The 25,056-nt window shown below is 48.1% G+C and overlaps 1 protein-coding gene across 1 annotated transcript in view; it reads right to left on the bottom strand.

Annotated features, from left to right (window-relative positions):
- LOC116502059 (disintegrin and metalloproteinase domain-containing protein 21) overlaps positions 1–10,944 on the bottom strand; it is a 32,215-nt gene extending 21,271 nt beyond the window's left edge. Inside the window, exons 1-4 of the mRNA XM_032207783.1 lie at positions 10,036–10,944; positions 1,503–1,567; positions 1,338–1,416; positions 715–791 (exon numbers count right to left, since the gene is read on the bottom strand). Of these exons, the coding sequence (XP_032063674.1) occupies positions 715–791; positions 1,338–1,416; positions 1,503–1,567; positions 10,036–10,944 (1,130 nt within the window). The remainder of the gene's footprint in view (positions 1–714; positions 792–1,337; positions 1,417–1,502; positions 1,568–10,035) is intronic.
- Between the last annotated feature and the right edge of the window lie 14,112 nt (positions 10,945–25,056).

The following is a 25,056-nucleotide window of genomic DNA, read 5'->3' as shown; positions in this document are numbered from 1 at the left end:
AGGTGCGGGGCAGCCCTCGGGAGCTTGTGCCATCAACTGGGAGCCCCAGGAGCATCCTCGGGGGTTCAGGGCTCTTGGGACAAGCCAGCATTTTATGTGGTTTTGGAAATAGGGGATGGAAAAGGTTCCTTTTAGCTCTTTCATACCACAACATGTCCTGTGGGCAGGGATGCAGTGAGATGATGGCACAAGGAGCTCACCTAAAACACCTTTTGTGGGAAAAACTGTCGTGCCCAAGGCTTAGTGTGCGTAAGACAGCCTTGAAAGAGCAACCAAATTCCCCTACAGAGGTGGCTCTCTGTACGTTTGGAGCTGGCACTGCCAGACATGAAAATATCCCAGAAAATACCCCAAATGTGGGGTGCACCTGAGGAGGAAAGTGTCCCCAGCAGCACTTACTCACTGTGAGCTTTTTGAGTGTCTCTGCAGTGTTTTGGCACGTAAAACCTGCCTACAGCCTGCCAGAGGTGTGCAAAGCACACTGCTTGGCCAAATATTTCATTAAAAACTGATTTTCTATCAGTTTTTCACCTCTGTCCCCGATTTTCTTCTATCTATGCATTGTTTAGACCCCTATGTTAAAATTTGCTCCTGTACTTTCTCAGCTGTGTTGGAAGATTTGGGCGCTAGCCGTGGGATGGAGCAGGAGGCAGGCAGAAAGGGGATCACCTGCTCTGAAAAGGGACACAAAACCCCGGCCCCACAGCACCCTACCTGATCCCAAAGCACGTGCTGACGGAGACGATGGAGCCTGGGGAGCCCTCCACGAACCCCTGGTAGAAGCAGTCGTCCTGCAAGGGGCGAGCGGGGCCTCAGCCACAGGAAAAGCTCCTGAGACAGGGCTCAGAAAATGCACCCATAAAGGGAAAAACGAGAAAACAGCCTTCAAAAAAATATCTGTCCTTCCATTTGGGGCAGGAGCTTCATGGGTGAAAATAAAAGGTGCGGGAGGTGAGCACGGAAAAAGCAGGAGGATGAGCAGGGTGGAGGAGGCTGAGGGAGTGTGGCAGGATCAGTGCTGCCTCCAGTGCTGATAGAAAAGGGAATATTTGGATAATGGTGATTTTGGGGTGATATTTGTTCAGATTCCTCAATTTTTCTTTTGGTGGAGTTGAATTGTTTAAAATAAAACATTAAAAGTTGGAAAGGAAAATCAAGCATTCTAATCGATCTTTTTTTTTTTTTTTTCACCAGGTTTTAGCAACTTTTTGTACAATTTCCTTCCTTTTGCAAACAAATAGTGAAAAAAAAAAAGGATGTTTTCAGAAACGGCATCCCCTCGGCGAGCAGCACTGCTTCTGTCCCCTGGGGCACCCTGGGCAGACCCCAGCCCTCACCTGAACGTACGGAAACTCGGTTATCAGCTCCCCCTCGGTCCCATAAGTGAAAACCGGGAGGTCCTTGGCTACCAGATTTCTGGAAAGTGAAGCAGAATTTCTCAGGGTGGGGGTTGATCACCGCCACAGAGCTGTGCAGGGGGAAGGAAAATTGAGGAGCCTTACTTTGCCTGCGTCAGGTGGACGACGTGGTAATTTCCTTCTGCCATGATTAAGTAAGCCTTGTCCTCCTGTAATGCAATGTGTGTTAAAATTTGGGGTATTTATTTATTTTCCAATTTATTTTCCATGGTCCCTGCCTTTCCTGGGGGAGCCCTGTCTGTGGGCTGATTTTGGGATCCAGAGCCAACCCCCTCCCATCTCTCCATCCCCTATGCAGCATCCCCCTGGGCAGAGGCAGGGTCAGGGCTGGGGGCACCCAGGGGCTAAAAAGTGTTTCCAAAATCATTTCCAAACCAGCGCCTGACCTCTGTGTCAGCCCCGTGCCTTGGCTCCAGCTGCCTCGGCACCGTCACTTCAGAGTAGATGATGCTCGACGCTTCAGCAAACCCTGGAAAGGTTCTGAGGTTAGGGAGCAGAGACATGGCTCACACCAGGCTGGGAGGATTTCCCACCCCTGCAGTGCAGAAGGAGGGTTTTAGGTGGGAAAATTTAAAAAATTTGACATGTAAAACTGCAGATTCTTCAACGAGAGGCATAAAAGAGTGCGTTGAGAAGTTCACTGCTAACACCAACTTCTAAAGAAGTTTAGGTACAAGAAACTCTGGAGAACTCTTGAAAAGGGGAGAAATTAGATGATTTCCAGAATTTCAAGATTCAGAACCTAATGCACATCCTCCTGCTCATGACCCCAGCCCATGCCTATGTCCCCTCACCCCCATTGCCCATCCCAATCCCACATTCTGAACCTCATCTCCATCCCCATCCCATCCTCATCCCCATCCCCATCCCCATCCCATCCCATCCCATCCCATCCCATCCCATCCCATCCCATCCCATCCTATCCCATCCCATCCCACCTTTCCCCCTTCCCCATCCCCCTGCCTCCCTTCCCCTCACCTGGGCAGAGGAGCAGGATCAATCCCACGACCCCCGTGCCCCTCAGGGGTGGGCACAGCCCCGTCCCCATCCCTGTGCCCCTCACAGCCTGCGGGAACACAGCATCAGCCAGGTCCCCTCCCAAGCTCCCCCAGCCCCTTGCTGGGCTCCCCCAGCTGCCAGCAGAGCCCCAAACCCCCCAGTTGCCCCCAAAGCCCCATTCCCAACCTCTCCCACCACCAGCCCTCAGTGGGGCCTCTTCGTGTCCCACCCCGCTGTGTCCCCACCCCACTGCCACCCAGCCCTGCCTCCAACTGCCACCTGGAGCCCCTCCACCTTCCACCCCAACCTGTCTCACCCCAAAATGTCCCATCCCATCCCACCCCCCTCATCGCCATGGCCATGGCCATGCCTTCTCCAACTGCCATCTGGGCCTGTTCCCCCACCTGCCACCACTCTGCTCTCACCTCCAACTGCCACCATCCCTCCTCCACCCGCCTCTTATCCCATTTCCATCCCTTTCCCTCCAATACCACCCCCTCCCCATTTCCCTTCTCCTCTCTTTTCTCCTCCTCTCACCCTCCCCATCCCCATCCCCATCCCATCCCATCCCATCCCCATCCCCATCCCCATCCCATCCCATCCCCATCCCCATCCCATCCCCATCCCCATCCCGTCCCGTCCCATCCCATCCCATCCCATCCCATCCCATCCCATTAATGGCCATTTAGCCATTAATGCCCAAATTGTGGTTGTTTGAACAGAAACTTCCCATTTTACATTTCCACCCCCCTGCTCTCATCCCTCCATCCTCCCAGGGGCACAGGTGCTGGGGGGCCCTGTCCAGGTTTTGCACAGCCCACGGCAAGGATGGATTTCAGTAAATCTTCCCTTTTTATCACTTCCAGTGTGAGAAAAGAGCAGATTCACCCTGAAAACCCCCAGACAGCCCCCAGACAGCAGCTGCCAGAGCACAACCCGTGGCTGGCACCAGCGAGCTGCCATCCATGCCTGGTTTTGCTCCAGGAGCAGACTCGGAGCCGCCTCTGAGCTGTTTGCACCTTTGGGGCTGTTTCTGCTGACTCTTTTCCCTTCTGCACAACTGCAGCCCCGCTTCAGAGCCTCTGTGCCAGCACTCACCCTGTCGAACCGTGCCAAGGAAGAGGAGGCGCGCGGACAGAGCAATTGCAGCTGTGTGCAGAGCATGGGAGTGCAAGGAGGTGTTTGCAAACGGAGCAGAAAAGGATTTGTCAGCAGTGGGAGAAGGTGCTTAAATCCCCTCCGCACGTCCTCTTTGCTCTGCTGCCTCATCCCCCAAGCAGCAATCCCTGCTTGCTGCCTGTCGTGCAGACACCAGCAGGAGCTGAGCTGCCAGTCCCAAACCCCAGAAATGCCCCAAACCCCATAAAAACCCAACCTCGTTGTCCTTTCCCTGCAAGGTGAGTTCCCCCAGGTCCCAGCCCATCCACGATGTTCCTCGCTGGGTCTGGTGGCTCCTTTATGAAGTCCTGCAGAGCCCAGCAAGGTGCTGGGCCAACAAGGGTCTCAGTTTCCCTGTGCTTGGTGCAAAATGGGGCCATTTGGGGATGATTTTCAATAGTTTGGCTGTCCACTAACACCAACATGCAAGGGCTGCTCCATTGCACGGTGATGCAGGATTGGGGTTTTTGCAGACTATGTGGGACTCAAGGGCAATGCCTGGCTCTCTTCCCTCTGATTTCCACCCCTGGTTTGTAGGAGAATTTCTTGTAACCCATGCTAGCTTTCTTATATATACATATATATATGTATATATTGGATTTGGGGGATATTAAAAGACAGAAAGCAATGACTATTCGAGCATGAAGAAGGAGGAACAATACACAGAGACCGCTGGCAGACACCTGTTGGTCTGTGAAGTAGAAACCCTGGCTGATTTGCAAGCAGCCAAAGGAAGGTAAGCTTAAAATAAGTAAAACCAAAATGTCAGGGGAAGAACCAAAGGAAACAGCTGATGCGAGAAGCTGCAGCAGCAGAGAGGTCACCCTGGGGTAGAAAGAAGGTGAGAAATAGGGTGAAAGTCAGGTCTCACCCACCAGTGGAAGGGTGATTGGGGTATGATAATCATACAGCTTTCAAGATGTGATGAGGAAAGGAAGTGTCTGGTGCCCCAAGGCACTGAGCTCATGCTGAGCTTCCCAGGTGTGGGCAGAAACACTCAGCTTCCCTACAAAATAAAGCCTTGTGCAAGGGGCTGCTCATCCATGAGTGTTCCTTAACATCTGAAAGGTTAAAAAAGTTTGTTTAAAATGAACCACAGTCAGCAAATCTGATGTTTGCATGCTGAGGACTCCAGCGCTTTTCCTAGATCTTGTTTTCAACTCACCTTCATCCTCCTGCCTTAGCAATGAATTTGATAAATGCTAGCTGGTATAATTTTCACCCGAGTCAAACAGTGACTCCTGGAGCCATAACCAAGGCTATGAATAAGAAACCTGCGTCACCAACAACTGTGTCCCTGCATTTCCATCCCTCCGGCCTGTGGCTGAAGGGAAGATTGCATTTTAATTGCAGACCAAACCAGCACAAGCACATCTATCAAGCAGAGGGCTGGCACTACAAACACATCATAAACACACCCAAAAAAAAAGTGCCACAGACACCCTGGTCACAGATTCAGGCTTGACCAGAAAAACCTTCCTGCAATTATCTGTAAAATGAACTCACCCACTGGGAATCTCAAAAGCTTTCTGGGAGAGAAGAGATGAATTGACCATCGGGAACAACAAACCTAAGGGCTGAGAAGTGGCACAAAGACAGGACGAGCTCATAAAGCTCAAAAACCCCAAGAAATTGGGATCTGGGTGGTTTTGCAGAGCAGCAATCCCCTGGCATGGACACCGTGCAGCAGGATTGCACCAAGCGACTCCCAGAGCAGCTACAGGAGGATGCTGCTACTTTTTCCTGATGTTACATTAAAAGATGCCAAAAAAAAAAAAAAAAAACATCCTTTCCAATAGCAGATGTCAGAGGATCTGGTTTATGATGAGACCCCTTCTGTGGAAGGAACAAGGAGCAAGCCCTGGGCATGGGGCGTCCCTGCTGCCACCAGCCTGGAAGGAATAATTTGCCAAGGCAAAGTAAAAATTATGAAAATTAAACTATGAAAAATGGCCTAAAACCATCAAGAAGAGTTCATTCTTGCTTGCAGTGCTCGTGTTTCTTTGGAGGCTTTTGGGTGTCCCAGGGGGAAGGAGGAGCGGGTGGGCACCCTTGGGTGCTTTCTCCACGGAGCACCGTGGTGGGCATAGAGAGGTTTCACTGGGTGCCATGTAAAAATAAATAAGCCAAAACAAATGTACAAAAAAACAAATGTATTTGGAAGTTTTTGTGTTCAATGGTGAGTATAAAGGAAATGGGGAGAAACCATGGAAAAAGAACATCTATTTTTATAGGAACATTAAGTAGAAGAATTCTAATTCTCAAATAGGTTACTTTAACTCTTATGTCCTTTGCAGTTATTACTTGAACAAACCCAGCCTTTGCTTTGCTCTAATGTGAGCCGAATTCCCATGAGAGATGAGCTCTTGACTGGGAGGACACCTTGGGCAGGAGGAAGCAGCAGGTGAAGGGAGAGAGGGCTCTCACGAGGGAGAGGAGACCAGGAAATAAAAGTGCGCTCTGATGAGCTCCTTGGAGTGCCTATATTTTTGTATGGATGCAAAACCTGGGATCTTCTGATTGATTTGATTCCACTTCTTGGCTGTTTTCTGGTTTTCTTTTGTTAAGGAAAGGAAAGGAAAGGAAAGGAAAGGAAAGGAAAGGAAAGGAAAGGAAAGGAAAGGAAAGGAAAGGAAAGGAAAGGAAAGGAAAGGAAAGGAAAGGAAAGGAAAGGAAAGGAAAGGAAAGGAAAGGAAAGGAAAGAAAAGAAAAGAAAAGAAAAGAAAAGAAAAGAAAAGAAAAGAAAAGAAAAGAAAAGAAAAGAAAAGAAAAGAAAAGAAAAGAAAAGAAAAGAAAAGAAAAGGGATATTAGAAAGAGAATAATATAGAAAGAGAAACAAAAAAAAATAAAATAAAATAAAATAAAATAAAATAAAATAAAATAAAATAAAATAAAATAAAATAAAATAAAATAAAATAAAATAAAATAAAATAAAGTAAAAGTTTTTCTGCAAGTCTGCAGCAGAGGAAGGAGAGCAATCCAGCCCCTGGAGGGGCTGCAGAAGGGCGAGATGGGGAGACCTGGAGCCATTTAATGGCAGTACCGGGCACTGGCTAAGAGAAGTTGGATGAGGAGCAAAGTGCTGTGCTGTGCTGTTCTGGCTGGCACACAACTTGGGCGCATGGTCTGGGGAGGATTTGGGTTCATTTTCATTCGCAGATCTCTTCCCGTGGCTCAGCAATCCTTAGCTCCGTCTGGAAAAGTGATGCTCAGAGTCTGCGGTTTCTTATGCTCGACGTAATTCTTATTTATTTTTTGTTTCATAAAACAAACAAACAAACAAACAAACAAAAAAACAGTGGAAGGTTTGGAGCAGAAAATGTATTATGTGAGTACAATGTCTTGTAAAAGGCAGCTGCATAACCCTCTAGATACTATTATAATGCTATTGCTGCAGATAACAAATAATATTAGCTGGAAATGGTTTCTAGCTGTTAGGCAGAATGATTATATTGTCAAATGTGATGAATGAGGGAAGTGCAGAAGGCTTTAGCATCCTATCTTCACAGTTATTTTCCATAATGTTATTCCCAATGCTGCTTGCAAGCCTCTCTGCAATCTTTCCCCTAAATGCAGGAGCTCGGGTGACTGCAAGGAGCCTTTGGGGCTGACCCCGGTCTCTGCTTCCCCTTGAGCATCCTCCAGCATCGGGCACTGCTCAGGAAAAAACCTTTCTGGGTTCCACAAAGTGCTGGCTGCTCAGTGACAACCACTTGAGGCTGAGTTTGCAGTGTGCAGGGGGGGACCGAAGGCCAAGCAGTGCCTTTGTCTGGGTTATTTCCCAGCTAAAGGCGTGGGCTGGAGGAGCTCCTGTAGATGGACCCTGAGAAGGACACAAGGGGGACACATGGGAGGTTTATTCTCTTATGATGAAGCAAACTTCTGAGAAGGGAGAGGTGGTTTTTATTTTATTATTTTATTTTATTTTATTTTATTTTATTTTATTTTATTTTATTTTATTTTATTTTATTTTATTTTATTTTATTATTTTATTTTATTTTATTTTATTTTATTTTATTTTATTTTATTTTATTTTATTTTATTTTATTTTATTTTATTTTATTTTATTTTATTTTATTTTATTCACCCCAGTTGGGGTCCCAGAGGAGGAGCGGTGCTGCTGGTGGGTCTCAGTGTCTCATCCCTCCAGCTGTGGTGGTTTTTTCTCCAGCACCAGGCTGATTTTCCACTGTGCTTCATCATAATGAGCCATCACCCAAGACCCCCATGAAATTATTATGGCAGCTGGCAACATCCTACCCATGGCAATGGAGGAAACCGAATTCACCTTTTCTCCATGGCTTAATTTTTCTTTTCCCATTGACCAGCCAAGGTCACCCACAACCTCTCAAACCATGCTCGGTCATCCTTTGGATTTCAATGGGTTTTGGACCCTTTTCTAGACCCCAATCCCCAACAGCACCTGAAAGCAGGTACAGGGAGATGTGGGACTGGCTTCTGGGTATATCAGCAGGGGAATTCTGGCAGCATCAGGCAGAGATAAGCTCTGCGTCTGATGATGGAGCAGCCAATACAGGATGACTACATCATTTTTTAATGATCATCCTTGAAGAATTTTAAAACAGAGAGGGCTGGGAGAAGAGTCGTGAGAACGGTTACAAGTTCGGAAAATATAGATTGCAGTGAGAGCCTCCAGGCACTCGTTTCACAAGGAAGAGTTTGATCATCTCGTACGTGAATTTACGTGGCCAACAGGGAGCTGGTGCCAGACAAAAATAAATAAATAAATAAATAAATAAATAAATAAAATACATATATCTTATGACTGGAAATGAGTTACGTCAAAGTAAGGCTTAGGCTTTTAACATTAAGTAAGGCTCAGGTTTTTAACATTAAGAGTAATGAAAACAAAGAGAATATTTAACTGGGTGCTGTGAAGGGTTCCTCTCTGCCATGCACTTTGTTAGGAGGGAAGTCTTAAATTCTTTAATTCTGGAAGTCTTAAAAAAGGATTTGAGACCTCGTGGTGCCAGGAAAGCTCTTCAGGCACCTGAACTTCTGCTGCACGGTGAGTCTGCCAGATCCCTGGTGGAGAAAAAGAATTCCCCACCTCGTTCTTAATATGTTCATGGCTCTCCTATCTCATGAGCAGGGCACCAAGGCTCAGCCCCCCCCATTTCCCTTGGGGAACCTCCCTGCTCCATCTCCTGCTGCTGCACGTTAGGGACACAGTTCAGAGGGAACAATAAAAAACACCTTAGTAAAAAAACATCTTCTGCCTAAAACAACTGTTGTGCTTAGATGAATTATTTCTTAACTCTCTTTTGATTAAGCCCCAGGCTATGTGTGTGTTTTGGTGGTGGGCAGCACCAGTGGATGAGCTGCTCCATATGCCCCAAACACAGTGGCCACATCCTGCACCCATCAGGGTCTTCTCCTCTCCAACCCTCTGCTCAGGGCAGGGTAGGAGTGTCACAGGGGGAAGATTTTTGTTGGAAAAGACCCCTCTTGCCCAGTCAATCAAAGCAATGGGTTGAGTCTGGGTCAAATCAACAGTCTTGAGATCAACATCTTAATGGAAGAGTGAGTGAGGAGACAGCCCAGGTCTTCCCCAAATCTCTGTTGGAGACCCCACTATATTTGTGAGTTTTGAAAGGGTCTGTCAAACAGCTGCTGTAGGAAAGACACATATTTCAGTGTGTTAATCTTGGGAGAAGTCAGGCATGGCTCAGAAGGTCAGAAGCTCATTTGTACCAGACTGTCCGCTTGCTCTGGAGAAAAAAACATGAATTAAATTCCACATAAACACACACACTCACTGTTTCTTAATAACATCTCTACCTTAAATTTGAGGTCCATCGTGCTATATTGGCTGTTGCTTCACTTTAGTTTTCATAGCACAGGAACCTGTGAATCTGGCTGCTTGATAAAAGAGGCAGTCGATAGCACTGGGCTGCATGCAGACACCTTTTCCTTAAGCTGTGTTCGAAATTTCTCTTTGACTTTTCCCCCAGTTCTGCAGTCCTGTAAAGTAATTTTCCAGTTTTCTCACTTAGGAATAACATCCCAGGGTCACCTCTGCCATGTGCTGGGAAAATAACAGCTACCACCTCTGGAACTCGTAAACGGAGGAATTTAATTAATGAATTCTCCGCGGTGCAATGCGGAGGGGGAAGTGTAAAGAACTGTGGTGCCACTCCAGTTCAGCTTTATTTAGTGCATCAGTGATTTAGTCACTGAAGGATATAAACCAAATAAAAATTATAAATACTGCATGCAAGAACACTAAAAACTTCACAGAAGTAGGCTGAAATACATTAACATAGGATATACCACAGTTCAGGGGACCCAAACAGACTCTAAAAGTGATGATATATTAATTAACCAGCAGAATGAAACAGAAACTAGCATGAGGCTTCTGCAGAGCTGTAAATTTTATGCAAATAAGTTATTTTTTTTAGACAGGGAAGACGTTTTTGGAAAGATACACTTTCTAACCGCAGATTTTACTTCCTTGTTCCGCAAGGTGTAGATGATAGGGTTCAGCAAGGGGGTCAAAATGCAGAAGACAACGTTGCTCATGACGTGGACGTCAACGGGGATGTCTGCCCTGTAGGAGACATACGCCACGGCGATGGAGGAGTAGTAAGTGCCCACCACAAGCAGGTGGGATGTACATGTTGAAAAAGCCTTTGCCCGTCCTTCTTTGGAGCTAATTTTTAGCACGGAGAGGATGATACGGACATAGGAGAGGGTGACGAGCAGCAGAGGGATGACCGACACCGTCATAGCGATGGAGAACCCCAGGAAATTCTGGAAGTCGGCTCTAAAGTCGGAGCATGCTGCCTGAACGACTGCTAGGTGGTCACAGAAGCAGTGCCGGACCCTGGCTGCCTCCCCAAAGGCCAGCCGAGAGGTCTGAGCAATGACAGGGACGGGCACCAGCAGCGCGGTTATCCATGCGCCCGCGGCCAGCGCGGCGTTTGCTCTCCTCGTCATCCTGGCCGCGTAGTGCAGCGGGTTGCAGATGGCCTCGTAGCGGTCGTAAGCCATAACGACCAGGATCAGCGCCTCCGTCACCGTCAGCCCGTGGAAGCTGTACATCTGCAGAAAGCAGCCCCGAAAGGAGATGGTTTTAGCGTTGGCCAGGAACATGGCCAGCATCTTGGGGATGGTGGTGGTTGTGAAGAGCACGTCGAGCACGGAGAGGTTGAGCAGGAAAAAGTACATGGGTTTGTGGAGCGTGCGGTCGACCACCACCACGGTGGTGATTATGGCATTGCCGACCAGGATCAGCAGGTAGAACAGCAAGAAGACAAAGAAAAGGGGGGTCTGGAAATCCTGGAGAGCCGGGAAGCCCACCAGGAAAAAGTCTTTAGTGGAAGCGTTGCTGCTGCAGCTCTCCATGGTGGGGCTGGTCAAGGACGAAGGGGACGCAAGGAAACAGGGATCAGTAACACATCACATTTCTCTGAGGAGCTTTGAGAGGTTCTGCAAGGAAAGCACACACCGGGGAAATCACAGAGAGCTGAGCACACAGCTCAGCCCCTCTGGTCTCTCGCCTGCAATTAAGGTGATTTGAATTATACGTTGATGATGATGATCACGTCCAAGTCAGCAGAAGGCATGCTCTCCAGCTCTGGACATGAAGGGCAGGACTAGTCTCACCCAGATGAAGGTGGTCTCCATCTGCACCACTCCTCTGGGGTCCCTTTTTGGTCCATGGGGGATGTTTTGGGGACACAGCTCCTTTGCCCCATTCTGTGCTGAGGAGGAGATGAGCCCCATTACAAAAATGCCCATTTTTATCCCTTAAGGGAATTCAGGGACTTAGTTATGGAGCAGTAAAACACCTGCCTCTCTTTTGCTAGGATGCTGCAAGGTTTGATACTGAAAGTCACCCTCATCACTATTCTTCATGCCTCTGCTACCCCTGGTTGTCTGCTTGCAGCTCATCACGTTCCTCATGCAGTTGGTTTCTGCTGCTGTTGCTGAAATTCACATAAAAATGCAGAATTTCTTTTGATTTCCAAATTGTTTCTTGGGACATGAAAACAAGGGCATTTTCAAATCTTTTTTTCTTTTATTTTTTTTGGCTGATCTAGGTCAGCATCATGTCTTTTACTATAGTAAGAAATACTTTAGATAAGTTCAAAGACACTAATAAAAAGCTAGGAACGAGTATCAGTCAGTGCCTTCATCTCAGATGGCCTGGCCCACACTACGTGACAGCTTTCAGCCCTTACATAGCTTTATTTCACATCATTTAGCCCTACAATTACGTTATTCAAATAAGCTTGTGACACTTCCTGGCTTTTTCCAGGAAAGGCCAGGAGGTGTGTGCCACAGTTTTCCACTTATTTCACAGATCTTTTAAGGTTTCTGAGTTACAAGGACTTTTTTCCTCTCAACAGAAATACTTCCTTGGTTGCTCATAAAGATTTAATGCAGATTAGAAAAGACTATGCTGCCCTATGGAATACGCTTGTTTGCTGTGGCAAAATAAAACAGCATTTTGGAAACTTCTGATGTCTTCTGCTCGAGCTGCAAAACTGCTGCTTCACTTTCACAGGCACAAATTCCTTTATAATCCATCTGTTTTGTCTAATAATCGGAAAATCAAGCTCAAAATAATGTTCAGAAAATAAATAAGTAAATAATCCCACAGACATAAAAAGCACCCTTGTTTTCATTAGGTTTATACTGAGAAGAAAAAAAAAAAAAAAAAAGGACAAATGAAGCTTAATTGAGTTTTTGTGCCTTTTTTTGGTTTCTTTATCCCAATTTAAGAGAAGGAAAAAAAAGTTCTCTTGGAAATGTTTGGTGCTTAGCCTCGAGTAGTTGAGAGTGATGGCTGGTCTCAAGCAATTTCCTAACATTATTAAATCTCTGGTAATTTTCAGATAGTTTTACCTTTCACCCAGAAAGTCATCTCCATAACCATATAGAAGAGATCCATTTAATATTACAAATAAATAGATTTTCTACCCCATTGAGATTTAAATACAATTGATATTTTGCTTACTCTCTCCTCTCATCTAATCTACCCATCTCCATTTCTCCTTCTCATTATTTTTTTTTCCAAACTGGTAAGCTCTGAGGATATAATTTGTACAAACAATTCTGTGCTATAAAAAAAAAAAAAAGCTACATAATATATTGCATTGAATTAAAATTGTCAGCATGTAATGTCCTTAAAATTAGCATTGATTTGAAGTTGTTTTCAGACACTGTAGATCAAATTCCCATTCTTCCGAGCCTGTTGACATATATTACAATCATATTTTTCCATCCCGGGCTCCACGAGAAAAAAAGTAAATCAACACGAAACACTTAATTAGGCTGAAAAAAGAAATATTATCGTGTTAACAGAGTAACATCAGCGATAACTCACTTGCAGTTTGAAGCTATAACAAGGTCTGCCCCTTCCTTAATGTCATCCTCAGTGACAAGTGACAAGCCCTGCAATAAATCCACTGGCACCGGGAGTGCTGCCCCGCTCCCAGCCCTCTCCCCAGTGATGCTCTGGGGGCCGTTTTCTTGCTTTTATTCTCCTGGTAGCCCCAATTCTCCACGTTTCTTCTCCTAACAGACCTGGTTCTCCACACTTATTCTCCTGATAGCCCCCTGAGCAGATCTGAATCCCCCTGCTGCTCGCCACCCTTCGCAGTGGTCAGGAATTACGCACACCAAATTGGTGTAATTTGTGCAATGATGGATTTGTGTAATTTTGTGTAATCCGGAGCAGCAAGGCAGGAGGTTTTGCCTCCCCAAATTCATGGCGTGGTGAAGGTGGGCTGTGGGGCTGGGGTTTGGGGCATGACCCTTGAGGGAAACAGCCTTCCCTGCCCAGCTCTGGTTCAGCACCAGCCCTTTCGATGGCGTTGCCTTCCCAATGCCTGGGTCATGCTGTGGAGGGCACAGAATTGGGACATTTCCCTCTCCCCCCCTGCACAACCCCGGTGACCCTGCTGCAGGTCAGCCCCTGGTTCCTAATTTCCCTTGGCAGACACCCAAGCACCACTGGTATTTTGCTGCAGATGGGTCTGTTGGCCACCTCGTGGCCTCTTTCTTTGCACTGACCATGCAGGGAGCCTGCAGACACCACCTACCTACACAAATGTCCCTAACCATCCCTAAGGGAAAGCTGTTGGGTGGTGATCTGAGAGGGTTAAATCCTTCCCATCCTGTGTAAAGAGGCTCTGAGGCTCTAAGGTGCCTGCAGTGCAGGATGCATCCTTGGGTGACGTGCAGAAAAAATAAAGGTTTGATTGCATTTTTATCTTGAATAATGCACCCACCTGCACCCCAGGAGCATGTAGAGACACTCCACAAAACACAAACAGTGCTCATCTGTACTCCTCAGCCCCATTTGTTCATCCCAGTTGTGGTCATGTCTTTAATACATGAAAGAGCTGGAGAGCTCTACTGGTGGAGCGGTCTGGTGGGGTTTCCTCCAGACCGTTTTGCCCAGGACGCTCCCTGGGAAGAGAAAACAAGCCAAAATGCAGGTTTGGGACCAATTCTTTGGGTCTACTACCCTGGGGCTGAACCCTCAAAGGGGGGCAGATTGGGGCTGCAGAGCATCCCTGGGGGCTTGGCAAGTGCCTGACCCTGCTGGGAGCCTGTGGCCCCACAGTTGGGTTGGGTTTGGGGAGCTGAGGTGGGACTGGTGCCAGACTGAGCCAGCTGGCCTTAAACAGAACCTCTGAAATAAGCTTTTTGTGTAAAGGGTGAGTCGTGTGTGTCTTTGTATCCTAGGTGTGTTTTCAGGATTATCTTGCCCCGTGCCGTTCTCCACTTGTGTCAGGGATAGAAACGGGGATGTGCTACCCACAGGTGTCACACCTTCTCCACCCCATTTCTGGGGCTGTTATCCTGCCATCCACCTCCTGCTCCAGGGTCCGGCCACATTTCCAAGCAGACAAACCCACAGAACTGTGGCTCCCTGAGCTTTGATTATGGATAAGAAAAAATCTCCCCTCGCTTTAGTCATCTAGAAATCTAGTCCCAATACTTTTATTCTAAAACAGGTAACCAGATGTCTTGCAGGGCACAGAGAGGAACTCAGTGCTGATTTTAAATCACTCAAGTTGTGATCTTGTCTTGTCAGCAATAATTTGAGTTTTAATTACAAAAAAACTTCAGATATACCCACAACAGATGATTCTGGGGTTATCAAAGCTCTGTTCTTTCTCAACAAATCAGTGGAAAAGTGTGTTACGGGACAATGATCCCTTCTCCAGGCCATCAGTTTTACTGAACTGCCCAAATTATGGGAAACACCCACACAGTCAGGGCTAAGAGCTGATGCAGATTTAGGTGTTGTATGGTCTTGAGCACGCCAATATCTGGTGGTATCAGACATCTGCCCCCAGGACCACGGTGCTGTAACACCATGGAGTGGTTGTCCCAGCTGGGTGGCCATGGCAGGGCGAGGACAAGGAGTTTGTGTCCTCTATCCCAAATATTAATACCTTCAGCAGAGTGTGAGCACACCTGGCCAGCTGTGGGGTGGGCACACACCCCATACTGGGACATCAGGAGCCAACCAGGCTTCAAAAAAGACCACGGCATCCCTTGAAGTCCATGTCCCTTCACCTGAGAGCTCCTGCCCTTCGTGGCTAGGACCCTGTGCTGGGATGGTGGAAGAGCCAAGCCCCATGCTGGTTCAGCTCAGTTTATTGCTTACAGCCCTTAAGACTTCCATTTTCATCGACTTTTCTCCTTCCCCTCCCTCCTTCCCCTTTTTCTCCAGGCTCCGTGAGTCCCACTGGGCTCCTGTGGGTTCCTGCAAACAGGGCAGGCAGCCACTCCGCTCATTTCCACACATTTCCTAAATTACATCTTCCGGAGCAATTTCCCCCTTGAATTTCTGATCCCATCTGAAGAGATGCGGGGCCTCTGATGGCAAAGCTCCTGGGCGCCCTTGTTAAAGATACTCCCGTAAGCATTCAGGGAAAGTTGCACTTCCAAACGTGTTTGTTTTGAAGCTCTAATTCTTACGCTTGGGTGGCAATGCCAATGAAAACAGCACAAATTAGTCTCTCGGCGGTAGCAGCTCCTGGGGGCTTTATTGATGTTTTCCATCATAATTAATACCCAGGGCTGGTGTAATCAGGGCTTGCGTGACCCGCGCTGGGGTGCTGTGAAGCCTCAGGGTGCCCAAGCCTCAGATTGCATGGGGACTGGTGAGCCACAGGGTGCCTGGGGATGCTCTGGGGGTCACAAGGGGCTTAAATGCTGAAATCTGGGGGTTTTGCAGCTCTGCTGTGCTAAGAAGCTCAAGGCAACTTGGTCTATGGAGAGAGGGTGCATTTTGGGCTACACTTCAAGCGCAGCATGGAGACACGATCTGCAGGAAGATGCTTTTCCATAGGTTGGTTATCACCCAAACCCACATAATGCACATTTTGGCAAGTGGATGAATTTCACACCCAAAACAACCTATATGTGTACAGAATCGTCATAGAGTCATAGAATGATTTGGGTTGGAAGAGGCCTGAAAGATCATTTAAATCCAACCTCCTGGCATGGGCAACGATGCCACCCACTAGATCAGGTTGGTCAAAGCCCCATCCAGCCTGATTTTGAACACCTCCAGGAATGGGGCATCCACAGCTCCTCTGGGCAACCTGTGCCAGCGCCTCACCACCCCTTACAGTGAAGAATTTCCTCCTAATGTCTAGTCTAAATCTATCTTTTAGTTTAAGACCATTTCCCCTTGTCCTATCGTTATCTACCCAAGTAAAGAGTTGCTCTCCATCTTTTTTAGAAGCACCCTTTAAGTACTGAAAGGGCTCGACGAGGTCTCCCTGCAGCCTTCTCCTCTCCAGGCTGAACACCCCCAGCTCTCTCAGCCTTTCTCTTAGGAGAGGTGCTCCAGCCCCTTGATCATCTTCGTGGCCCTCCTCTGGACCTGCTTTAACAGCCCCACATCCTTCTGGTGCTGGGGACCCCATACTTCAGGTAGGGTCTCAGGAGGGCAGAGCAGAGGGGCACGATCCCCTTCCTCCCCTGGTGATGCAGCATCTCTTTGGATGCCATCCCTTCCTTCTGCTGTATCAACTGCACCGCTCAGCTTGGTGTCATCTGCAGATTTGATGAGGGTGCACTCAATGCCATCGTCTATGTCATCAATGAGATATTGAAAAGCACTGATCCCAGAACAGACCCCTGAGGGACACTGCTTGTCACCAGCCTCCGCCTGGACATGGAGCCATTGAGCACCACTCTTTGGGTGCGACCTTTAAGCCAGCTCCTTATCCACCAGGTGGTCCACCCTTCAAATCTGCATCTTTCCAATTTGGAGACGAGGATGTCATGTGGGACCATGTCAAAGGCCTTACAGACATCCAAGTAGATGACATTGGTCAGCCTTCCCTTGTCAACTGATGCAGTCACTCCATCACAGAAGGCCACCAGATAAGTCAGGCATGATTTACCCTCAGTGAAGCCATTCTGGCTGTCCTGGATCATCTCTTTGTCTTGCCTGTGCCTTAACATTGCTTCCAGAAGGACCTGTTTTATGATGTTCCCAGGCACAGAGGTGAGGCTCACCAGTCTGTAGCTCCCCAGGTCCTCTTTTCTACCCTTTTTAAAAATGGGAGTGACTTTTCTCTTTCTCCAGTCACCAGAGACTTCACCTGACTATCATGATTTTCCAAATATGATGGAGATCAGCTTGGCAACTCCATCAGCCAGTTCCCTCAGGACCCTGGGATGCATGGCATCAGGGCCCGTGGTCCTATAGTTGTTAAGTTGGGTGAGGAGGTCCCAAACTTACTCTTCACTTACAGTGTGAGGGACTCTGCTCTCCCAGCCCCTGCCTGGAGTTTCAGAGACACGAGAGATGTGTGAAGCCTGACCACCAGTGAAGACCATGGCAAAGAAGTTGCTAAGTACCTCTGCCTTCTCCACATCTGCTGTTACCAGTTCTCCATCTTCATTTGTCAGAGACTCTCCTGAGTCTTTTGGGGACAATGTACCTGTAGAAAACCTTCTTGTTTTTCTTCTCATCCCTTGCCAAATTTAGTTCTGTCACTGCCTTGGCTTTCCTGATCCCATCCCTGCACATCAGGACAGCATTTCTGTACTCTTCCCAGGGCAAACGTCCCTGTTTCCACCATGTGTGAATTGCTTTCTGTTGCCTAGGTTTGACAAGCAAGTCCTTATTCAACCATACCAGCTTTCTCCCTTCCCTGCTTGATTTATTGCATATGGGAATAGAGAGATCCTGCACTCTATTTGAGTTTGGAATAACAAACTCAACTTGCCCCATTTATTTAAGAGACCCCTGACCACACCACAGGCTTCAAACGTCGGAATTTCTGGGTGAGGAAACGCTCGTTTCCCTTCATGCACATGAAATGCTGGCCAGCTACTCAATTCCCCCCCGAGCATGCACAATCGATTCCTAATAAAGCAGCTTAATAAGGGGAGGTTAATAAAAATGAGGTCCTGGAGTCCCCGGCCAGTGATAATGCTGTGGTTACGTGGGCTTAAATCAATAAAAAGTGCTACATGAAGTCTGCATATGGGGGGTGATGTGAGGTGCTCCGAGGGGGTCCCACAGATGCTGGGACCTCTGCTATGCCAGGAGGGGCCCCATGGCTAACCTGCATGGAGAACAGCCTTCAGCCACCTGCCTGCATCACTGGGACACCAAAACCCAGAGCAAAACCACTGTAGTGAAGTTTCAAGGGCTATGAATTCACTTGGCACCTTGTGAAACCAGGTGCCCGTGGGGTGGGATGCGGTGGGGACCCCGCTCCATGTGTGGTGCTCACTGGTGCCAAGCTCTGCGCAGCTGTTGGGTCCCTCCTTTTGCCTCGCTCAGGTTTTCAGGTGATTTTTTTTTAAATTATAATTTTTAATTTATTTTTTTATTTCCTCCCTTCGCCCAGGGGTGCGCACGGAGATTAAATTCATCCGGGGGTGCTCTGGAGAGCTGTGGCTGGAGGATGCTCGCAGCGCAAGGCGCTTCCCCCTTCCCTGCTCTAACACTGCCACCTCGCTGCGCAGCTGGACACGGCTCCCAGCGTCTCCAGGACCTCTCCTCTTTGCTCACAGTGCAGGTTGTATGTCCATCCATCCTTCCATCCATCCATCTGTCCATCCATCCGTCCTGAGCTGCAGTGGTCGCCGCCAGCTGACTGCTCCATCACGGCTCCCTGCGCTCCCTCCAGCTTTCCAGCAGGCAAACAGCCCCCAGGTACTTATTTTTGGGGGATGCACGGCCCAAGGGACTGGCAACCCCCTTGTCTCAGGTGGATTTATGACTTACAATGGGCTGAGACCCCATTTTTTACCCTCTTAACACTCCCTAGTGCAGTGCTAGGAGACAAGAAAGGGTGAGGGAAGGAGCTGGGGACGAAGTCATCACTGCTATGCCTGGGGAATGCACCTGGAGGTGGAAAACTCCACTTGTTTGGGTGAATCCCAGCCCTACAATGAGTTGTGGGCAGGTCAGGGCTCTGCAAACCCCATGTTCAATGCCTAAATTCATACCGTGACTCTGGGGATACCCAAAAATGTGCCAGGAGATGCTGCAAAGCAAAAAGAGGAGATGGGTCTGCGTGTGGCATCCCTTCCCTCCACGAAACTCCCTCCTGTGGGGTACTGCGAGTGCAGAAAAGCTGACACACGTTCAAAGAAGGACTTGGGAGAGAAATCCTGGAGGGTTTCTAAACATCTGAAGCTATTTCTGCCCCCAGGGAGCACTGAGATGTGGATGGGTGTCCTCCCAGGGCTGCCGTGGGGCCACATCATGGGCAAGGCAGGCTGCTGGCCCTCTGGACATGAGTGCCCTTTCTTCAATTGCTCCTGAAGCCTTTGAGAAATCCTGGCAAAAAGGTCAAATTCCCAGGTGTCTGCCTTTCACTGAGCAGTGATGTGCACAAACCTTTTGTCAGCCCTGGCTGGCAGTGCCACCACGGAGCAGCCGAGATGTCCCTGCTGTGCCTCTGGCCTCCCATGTGCTGCTCCAGTGCCCATCCTCGCTGGCTGCGTCTCCCCTTCATGCCCACACTGCCCTTTGGTAGCTCCAATTCTCTTTGTTTCCTTCCTGGCATGAGGTGAAGGGTCCACAGCATCCTCACAACGCTTCCCTCCCATCCCTTCACGGATTTTCACCCCTGAAAATCCCCCATTTCTGTAAGCTTCAGCTTTGGTGCCCATAAAAATTTCCTCCACCTGGTCCCACACAACAGCGTTCATTTTCCTCTCCCATCTCCTCCAGGCTTGCAGCCAAATTCCCCCATGGTCTGAATCTCCAAATGAACCCTCACCTCCGTGGTGGTACAGAAAGCATCACCTCTGTGTCATCAAAGAGAGCAAAATCCCTGAGCTCTTTTCGTCACCTGAGGGTTTTCATATCTCATTTACTTCTAGAGCTGCTTGGTCCCACACATTTTCAACTGAAATTATCCCAAATGGACTTTTCTGTTGTAATGTTAAAGTTATTTTTAAATCACCTTGCCCGAGCAGCGCACCTCTCCTTGCTGGCCCCCACAGCCTCGCTGTCCTTCCCAGTGACTTTTCCTTTATAGAAACCAACCAAAATTATTTCTCATCCCTTTAGGTTTGGGCTCAGGGGGATTACATTTCAATTGTGAGGTGATAGCAAACATCTTCAAAAAAAAAATTGAGGTAGAAAAGTGTGAGGATAGTGGTGCAAACGGGAAAAATGCAGTGGTTTATCAGAGCTATCATAACATTTGGGTGCACAGCAATTTATTTAGCCTCCTCTAGTAAAGACAAAATGTATTATTATTCAGATAGCTCCGAGGGCTGATAAAGGAACAGCTCTGAGGGTTTCAGTATAAATCCATGTGAAGTCTCCCTTCAATAACAGCTGCAAATTACAAACGCTTCCAAGAAGCAGGAAGCCTTTCAATTATTAAGCACCCAGCAGTGCCCACGTTGGGCTCGGCTGCGCAGTCTGGCTGGGTGACTAATTACTTTTCAGTAAGATCCTCCTTCTGAGGAGAAACTCTCCCCCCTCCGCATAGAGTTGCTGTTGGTGTTCAGGTCATTAGAAGCAATTAAGACTAATTCTGAGCCCGCAGGGCTGGGAAGGGTTTAGGGAACGGCATGCGAGGGCAGGACCTCTCCCCATGGGGTTTGGAGAAAGATGCCCCTGGCTTTTATGGGCAGGGAGCTGCTCCCATACATCACTGCCCTGCTCCCACTGCTGCTGGTGAGCATCTCCCTGCAGCCTACAAGGAAAACCCAGAGCCTGTGTGGACAAGGATGGGGACCTACGGGCATTGCCAAGCACCTTCTGCACCCGGGGGCTATGCTGAAAGGATGGTGGGTGGAGGTGCTCGCCCAGCTGACACCCTCCACGAAGAAAGACCTTGTTTTCCACCATGCTCAGGCTTGTGTGATACAATTCATAAAATAAAAGAGAAAAGCAGTTGTTTCTCAGCGCTCTGTGCAAGTATGCACAGAGGGTTTTAACTACTTGCCTCTATATCTTGACCTCAGGTCTCCTAATTAACACCTCAATTAACGTGGCGAGGGGTGGAAATCTGGACGGGATGGCGGAGCACCATGACTTGCAACCTGTTTTCCCAGCTGAATTACGAGGGTGCTCGGCGCTGTGGCCTCTGCCCAGAAATCACAGCCTCTCCGGCGCTGCGTCCCCGAGGAGCGAAGTGTGTAAAAGACTTGAAACTCTTGGAGGAGCAAACCTTGTGCAATTATGCAACAACACAAATGCTCTCGGCTCAGGCAGCCACTGAGCACTGCGTTAATCCCCAGCTGGGTTATTCCTTCTGTGTTATTCAGAAAAAAAAAACATTCTTGTGTTTTGAAAGACTTTCCGAGGCTGAAGGCATGGCACACATGGCAGGCAGAGCTGTCCCGGAGCAGTGACAAAGCAGAGGTTACACCCAGTGGATGTTTCTCAAAAACAGAACGGGGGAAAGTTGCACTTTTCCCTTTCCCTTGCTTTCCTCTTTTCCCAGTGCAGGATTTCTTCCTGCTCCTTCCTAGCTATTTCTATAGATGTTGAAACCTCGATTTATTCTCCTGCGTGTCTCTGTAGCACCGATCATTCACGAGAATTCAAATTTCAGTTGAATAAAAGCCCTGAGATTTCCCTCCTCTGCTCCTATAGAAGAATTTCAGGATGAATGCAACGGGCGGGACAGCGAGGACATTTCTCCTTGCACTTGCACAGCCCACAAAATTCCTCGTTAGGACAGAAAGGAAAGTCCCTTGCTCAAGGGACAGGAACCACGAGTTCAGCCTCTGTTTTTCCTTTTGGTCCTTGCTTTGCTGAGCTTGGGGGGTGCTGCAGGGGCAGGATGGGGACAGGGAGCTGCCCTCGGGAGGCTGGATCCCAGCCCTGCAAATAATTCCTGCAGCATCCAAAATATTTCTTTGGCTGGTTCTCTGAGAGATGTCAGCAAAGCCCAGGGGTCAAATCCCAGCCCTCAAACCCAGATGTTTTTTTTTCCTAACCCCAAGGGTGGAAAAGCCTCCTCCCCACCAGAAGAGCTGAATCCCATCGCCAGAGTGGGAAATCTTCCTCCTTTGGGCCTGGAGCAGAGTCAGAGCAACCAGCAGAGCCAGGCAGCTGCAGGCTTACCCGTGCGGCCAATTCCAGGCTGTGAGCCCTTTGGAAAAGCCCAATTTCTTCATTTTTGGGCATTTGTAATCTCAGACGCGTGACATTTTACAACCTCTTTGCACAAGATAAGTACTGCGATCGTTTGCTGCTCTCTGGTTTAATTGTTCCGAGGAATCATCCCTCCACCACATCCTCCAGAGAGTTTAACACCATTGAACTGTCTGCAACGAGACTTTTCATTTCTTTTTCTTCCAGCATTTCACGTAGCCCTTACAGGTCTTATTCAATATGAATTTCTTAGCGCTCCGCTTTCGGAAGGATTTATCCTTTTTGCTTCCATGCACCCATGACCTGCAAAGCAATGTGTGCCCAAATTTCTGGAGGCAGAAGGCATGAAGCTGAGGGAGCTGCAGGAAGGCTCCTGGTCGGAGAGCGGCAGCAGCGGGCAGGAGATGGCCCCGTGCTGCAGCCTCAGGGCTGGTGCACCTGCAGGGATGCTCCAGCTTCGAGGAACCCTTTTTCTTTTCCTTTTCCTTTTCCTTTTCCTTTTCCTTTTCCTTTTCCTTTTCCTTTTCCTTTTCCTTTTCCTTTTCCTTTTCCTTTTCCTTTTTTTTCTTTTTCTTTTTCTTTTTCTTCTTCTTCTTCTTCTTCTTCTTCTTCTTCTTCTTTTTATTTCTTTTCCTTTTCCTTTTCCTTTTCCTTTTCCTTTTCCTTTTCCTTTTCCTTTTCCTTTTCCTTTTCCTTTTCCTTTTCCTTTTCCTTTTCCTTTTCCTTTTCCTTTTCCTTTTCCTTTTCCTTTCCTTTTTCTCTTTCTCTTTCTTTCTTTTTCTTTTTCTTTTTCTTTTTCTTTTTCTTTTTCTTTTTCTTTTTCTTTTTCTTTTTCTTTTTCTTTTTCTTTTTCTTTTTCTTTTTCTTTTTCTTTTTCTTTTTCTTTTTCTTTTTCTTCTTCTTCTTCTTCTTCTTCTTCTTCTTTTTCTTCTTCTTCTTCTTCTTCTTCTTCTTCTTCTTCTTCTTCTTCTTCTTCTTCTTCTTCTTCTTCTTCTTCTTCTTCTTTCCCTTTCCCTTTCCCTTTCCCTTTCCCTTTCCCTTTCCCTTTCCCTTTCCCTTTCCCTTTCCTTTTTTTTCTGCATCCCCTCCCTGCACAGCACGATGTGAATTTGCAGCCCGAGATGTGAGCAGCAATTTGCAGCCGAGAGCCCGGGCTCAGAGAATCATCTCAGTGAAGCTGCATCATTTTTATCTGTGATTGCACAGGATGTGCATCCTGCAAGCAGGAGCGCACAGAAGTGTGCCATCACCTTCTCTCCCCTATTGCTGGATTCCTTTCCCCATTTTCTCACAAAGGGGGCCATGTAACGTGCAGAGGGGCTCAGGATCTGACCCTGAGAGTTTGCAGCCAGCGGTGTTCATTCCCTTAGAGCCAAATTTTGGCTCCCCACAGCTCAGCGCTCTGCTGGGGGCTGCTTGCACCCCATAAGGGCACCGTGCTGGGCACCATGCACGTCTCCAGCTGGGGGTGTCCCAGCAAATGGCCAAGTTTTGGGCACAGAGCAGAACTTGCTGCATCTCACCCCAGCTAGAGCAAGAGGAATCAATAGATGGTGCTCTTCTTTCGTGCAACGCCGCAGCCGTGGCTGCTGGCAGGGGTGTCCAGCTCCGGGGGGCTGCCTGTGCCCTCTGCAAAGCTTCTCTGGAAAGATCGGACTTACGCAGCTGTAAAATATTAATACTTTTTTTTTTTTTTTTGAGATCTAATAACTCCTTCCTGAGAGATCGCAGAGCCCATGAGAGCTGATAAAGTTTATTTTCTCCGCAGTGCATTATCTGCCTGATGCAGCCCTGCCTGGGAGGAGGACAGCTCAGGGTCACTCGGGCGAGGAGCATTTCTGAGCGCACCGATTCGGCTGTCTCCTACCGAGCAAAATGTATCTCTGCTGATAGGGCTAACGAGGCAGGCATTTAATTATTATTTAACGAGCTCGTGCACGGACGGCAGATAATCTCTGCTTTGGAAACATCGAGTCCCTGTGCCCATTGCACCCCGTTTCCAGCCTGTGGGACCTCAGCAGGAAATGCCAGGAGGAAAATGTGGTTGTGGGTCTCCTGGCTGCTGCTACACCACAGCCATGGGCAGGGAAAAATCCCCGTAGGATTTTCCACTTCTTACTTCTGGGACCTTGCTGAGGGGGCTGTGGGCACCCAGCAAAATGCTGGTGCAGCATTTTGGGCAAGCAGCAGCAGAAGGGCCAGGCTGAGACATCCAGGGCTCTGAAATCATTTGAAACACAGTTTTTTTGGGGGTCCGAGATAACTTGTCTGGTGTAAAGCCCCGCCACCCGTGCAGTGCCTGATGCAGCAATTCAATCTGAAGGCGCCCACAAATGACTTTTGTGGGGACTGTAAAGTGAACATGAAAAAGTTCATGCAGGATTAGGGTGCACAATCCACTGCTCGTGGTGTTTTGTGGCATTTAATCCTGAAAATGTCATCTCTGGAGACTGTGGGTCATCAAGCAAAGCAGTACAACACCTTCGATATTAATTGCCCAGACCCAGCATCTCTCAGCAGCCTTGCTTTGCCTTCTCCATCCCATCTGAAGCTCAAAGAAGCTGGTGGCTGTGGCAGGGTTGCCAAAACAGGGCTTCCCTGGACCAAGGGCATCTCTGAGCCTCGGAGGATTTGCCATCACATCTCTGTACCAGGGCCAGCTCTGTCCCCATCCCAGGGTGATGCCGAGGTGGCACAGAGGGAACAAACCCTGCAGTGACACCAAGGAGAGGGGATCCCCAACGCCCCCTCACAGCCATCCCCATCCCACAACCCAAAACGTGGACACCCCCAGCACAAATCCCCTTTTCCTCCTGGCAGATAGAACCGGGGCTGCCTGTGCATTAATTCCTCGGTTCCTTATCTGAAAATGTAGATTAATGCAAAAAAAA

The sequence above is a fragment of the Aythya fuligula genome, chromosome 1, assembly GCF_009819795.1.
Source record: "Aythya fuligula isolate bAytFul2 chromosome 1, bAytFul2.pri, whole genome shotgun sequence".
In the NCBI taxonomy this organism is placed as follows: Eukaryota; Metazoa; Chordata; class Aves; order Anseriformes; family Anatidae; genus Aythya; species Aythya fuligula.
The sequence above is the reverse complement of the archived record's forward strand: the minus strand, read 5'-3'. Positions and strand labels throughout refer to the sequence as shown.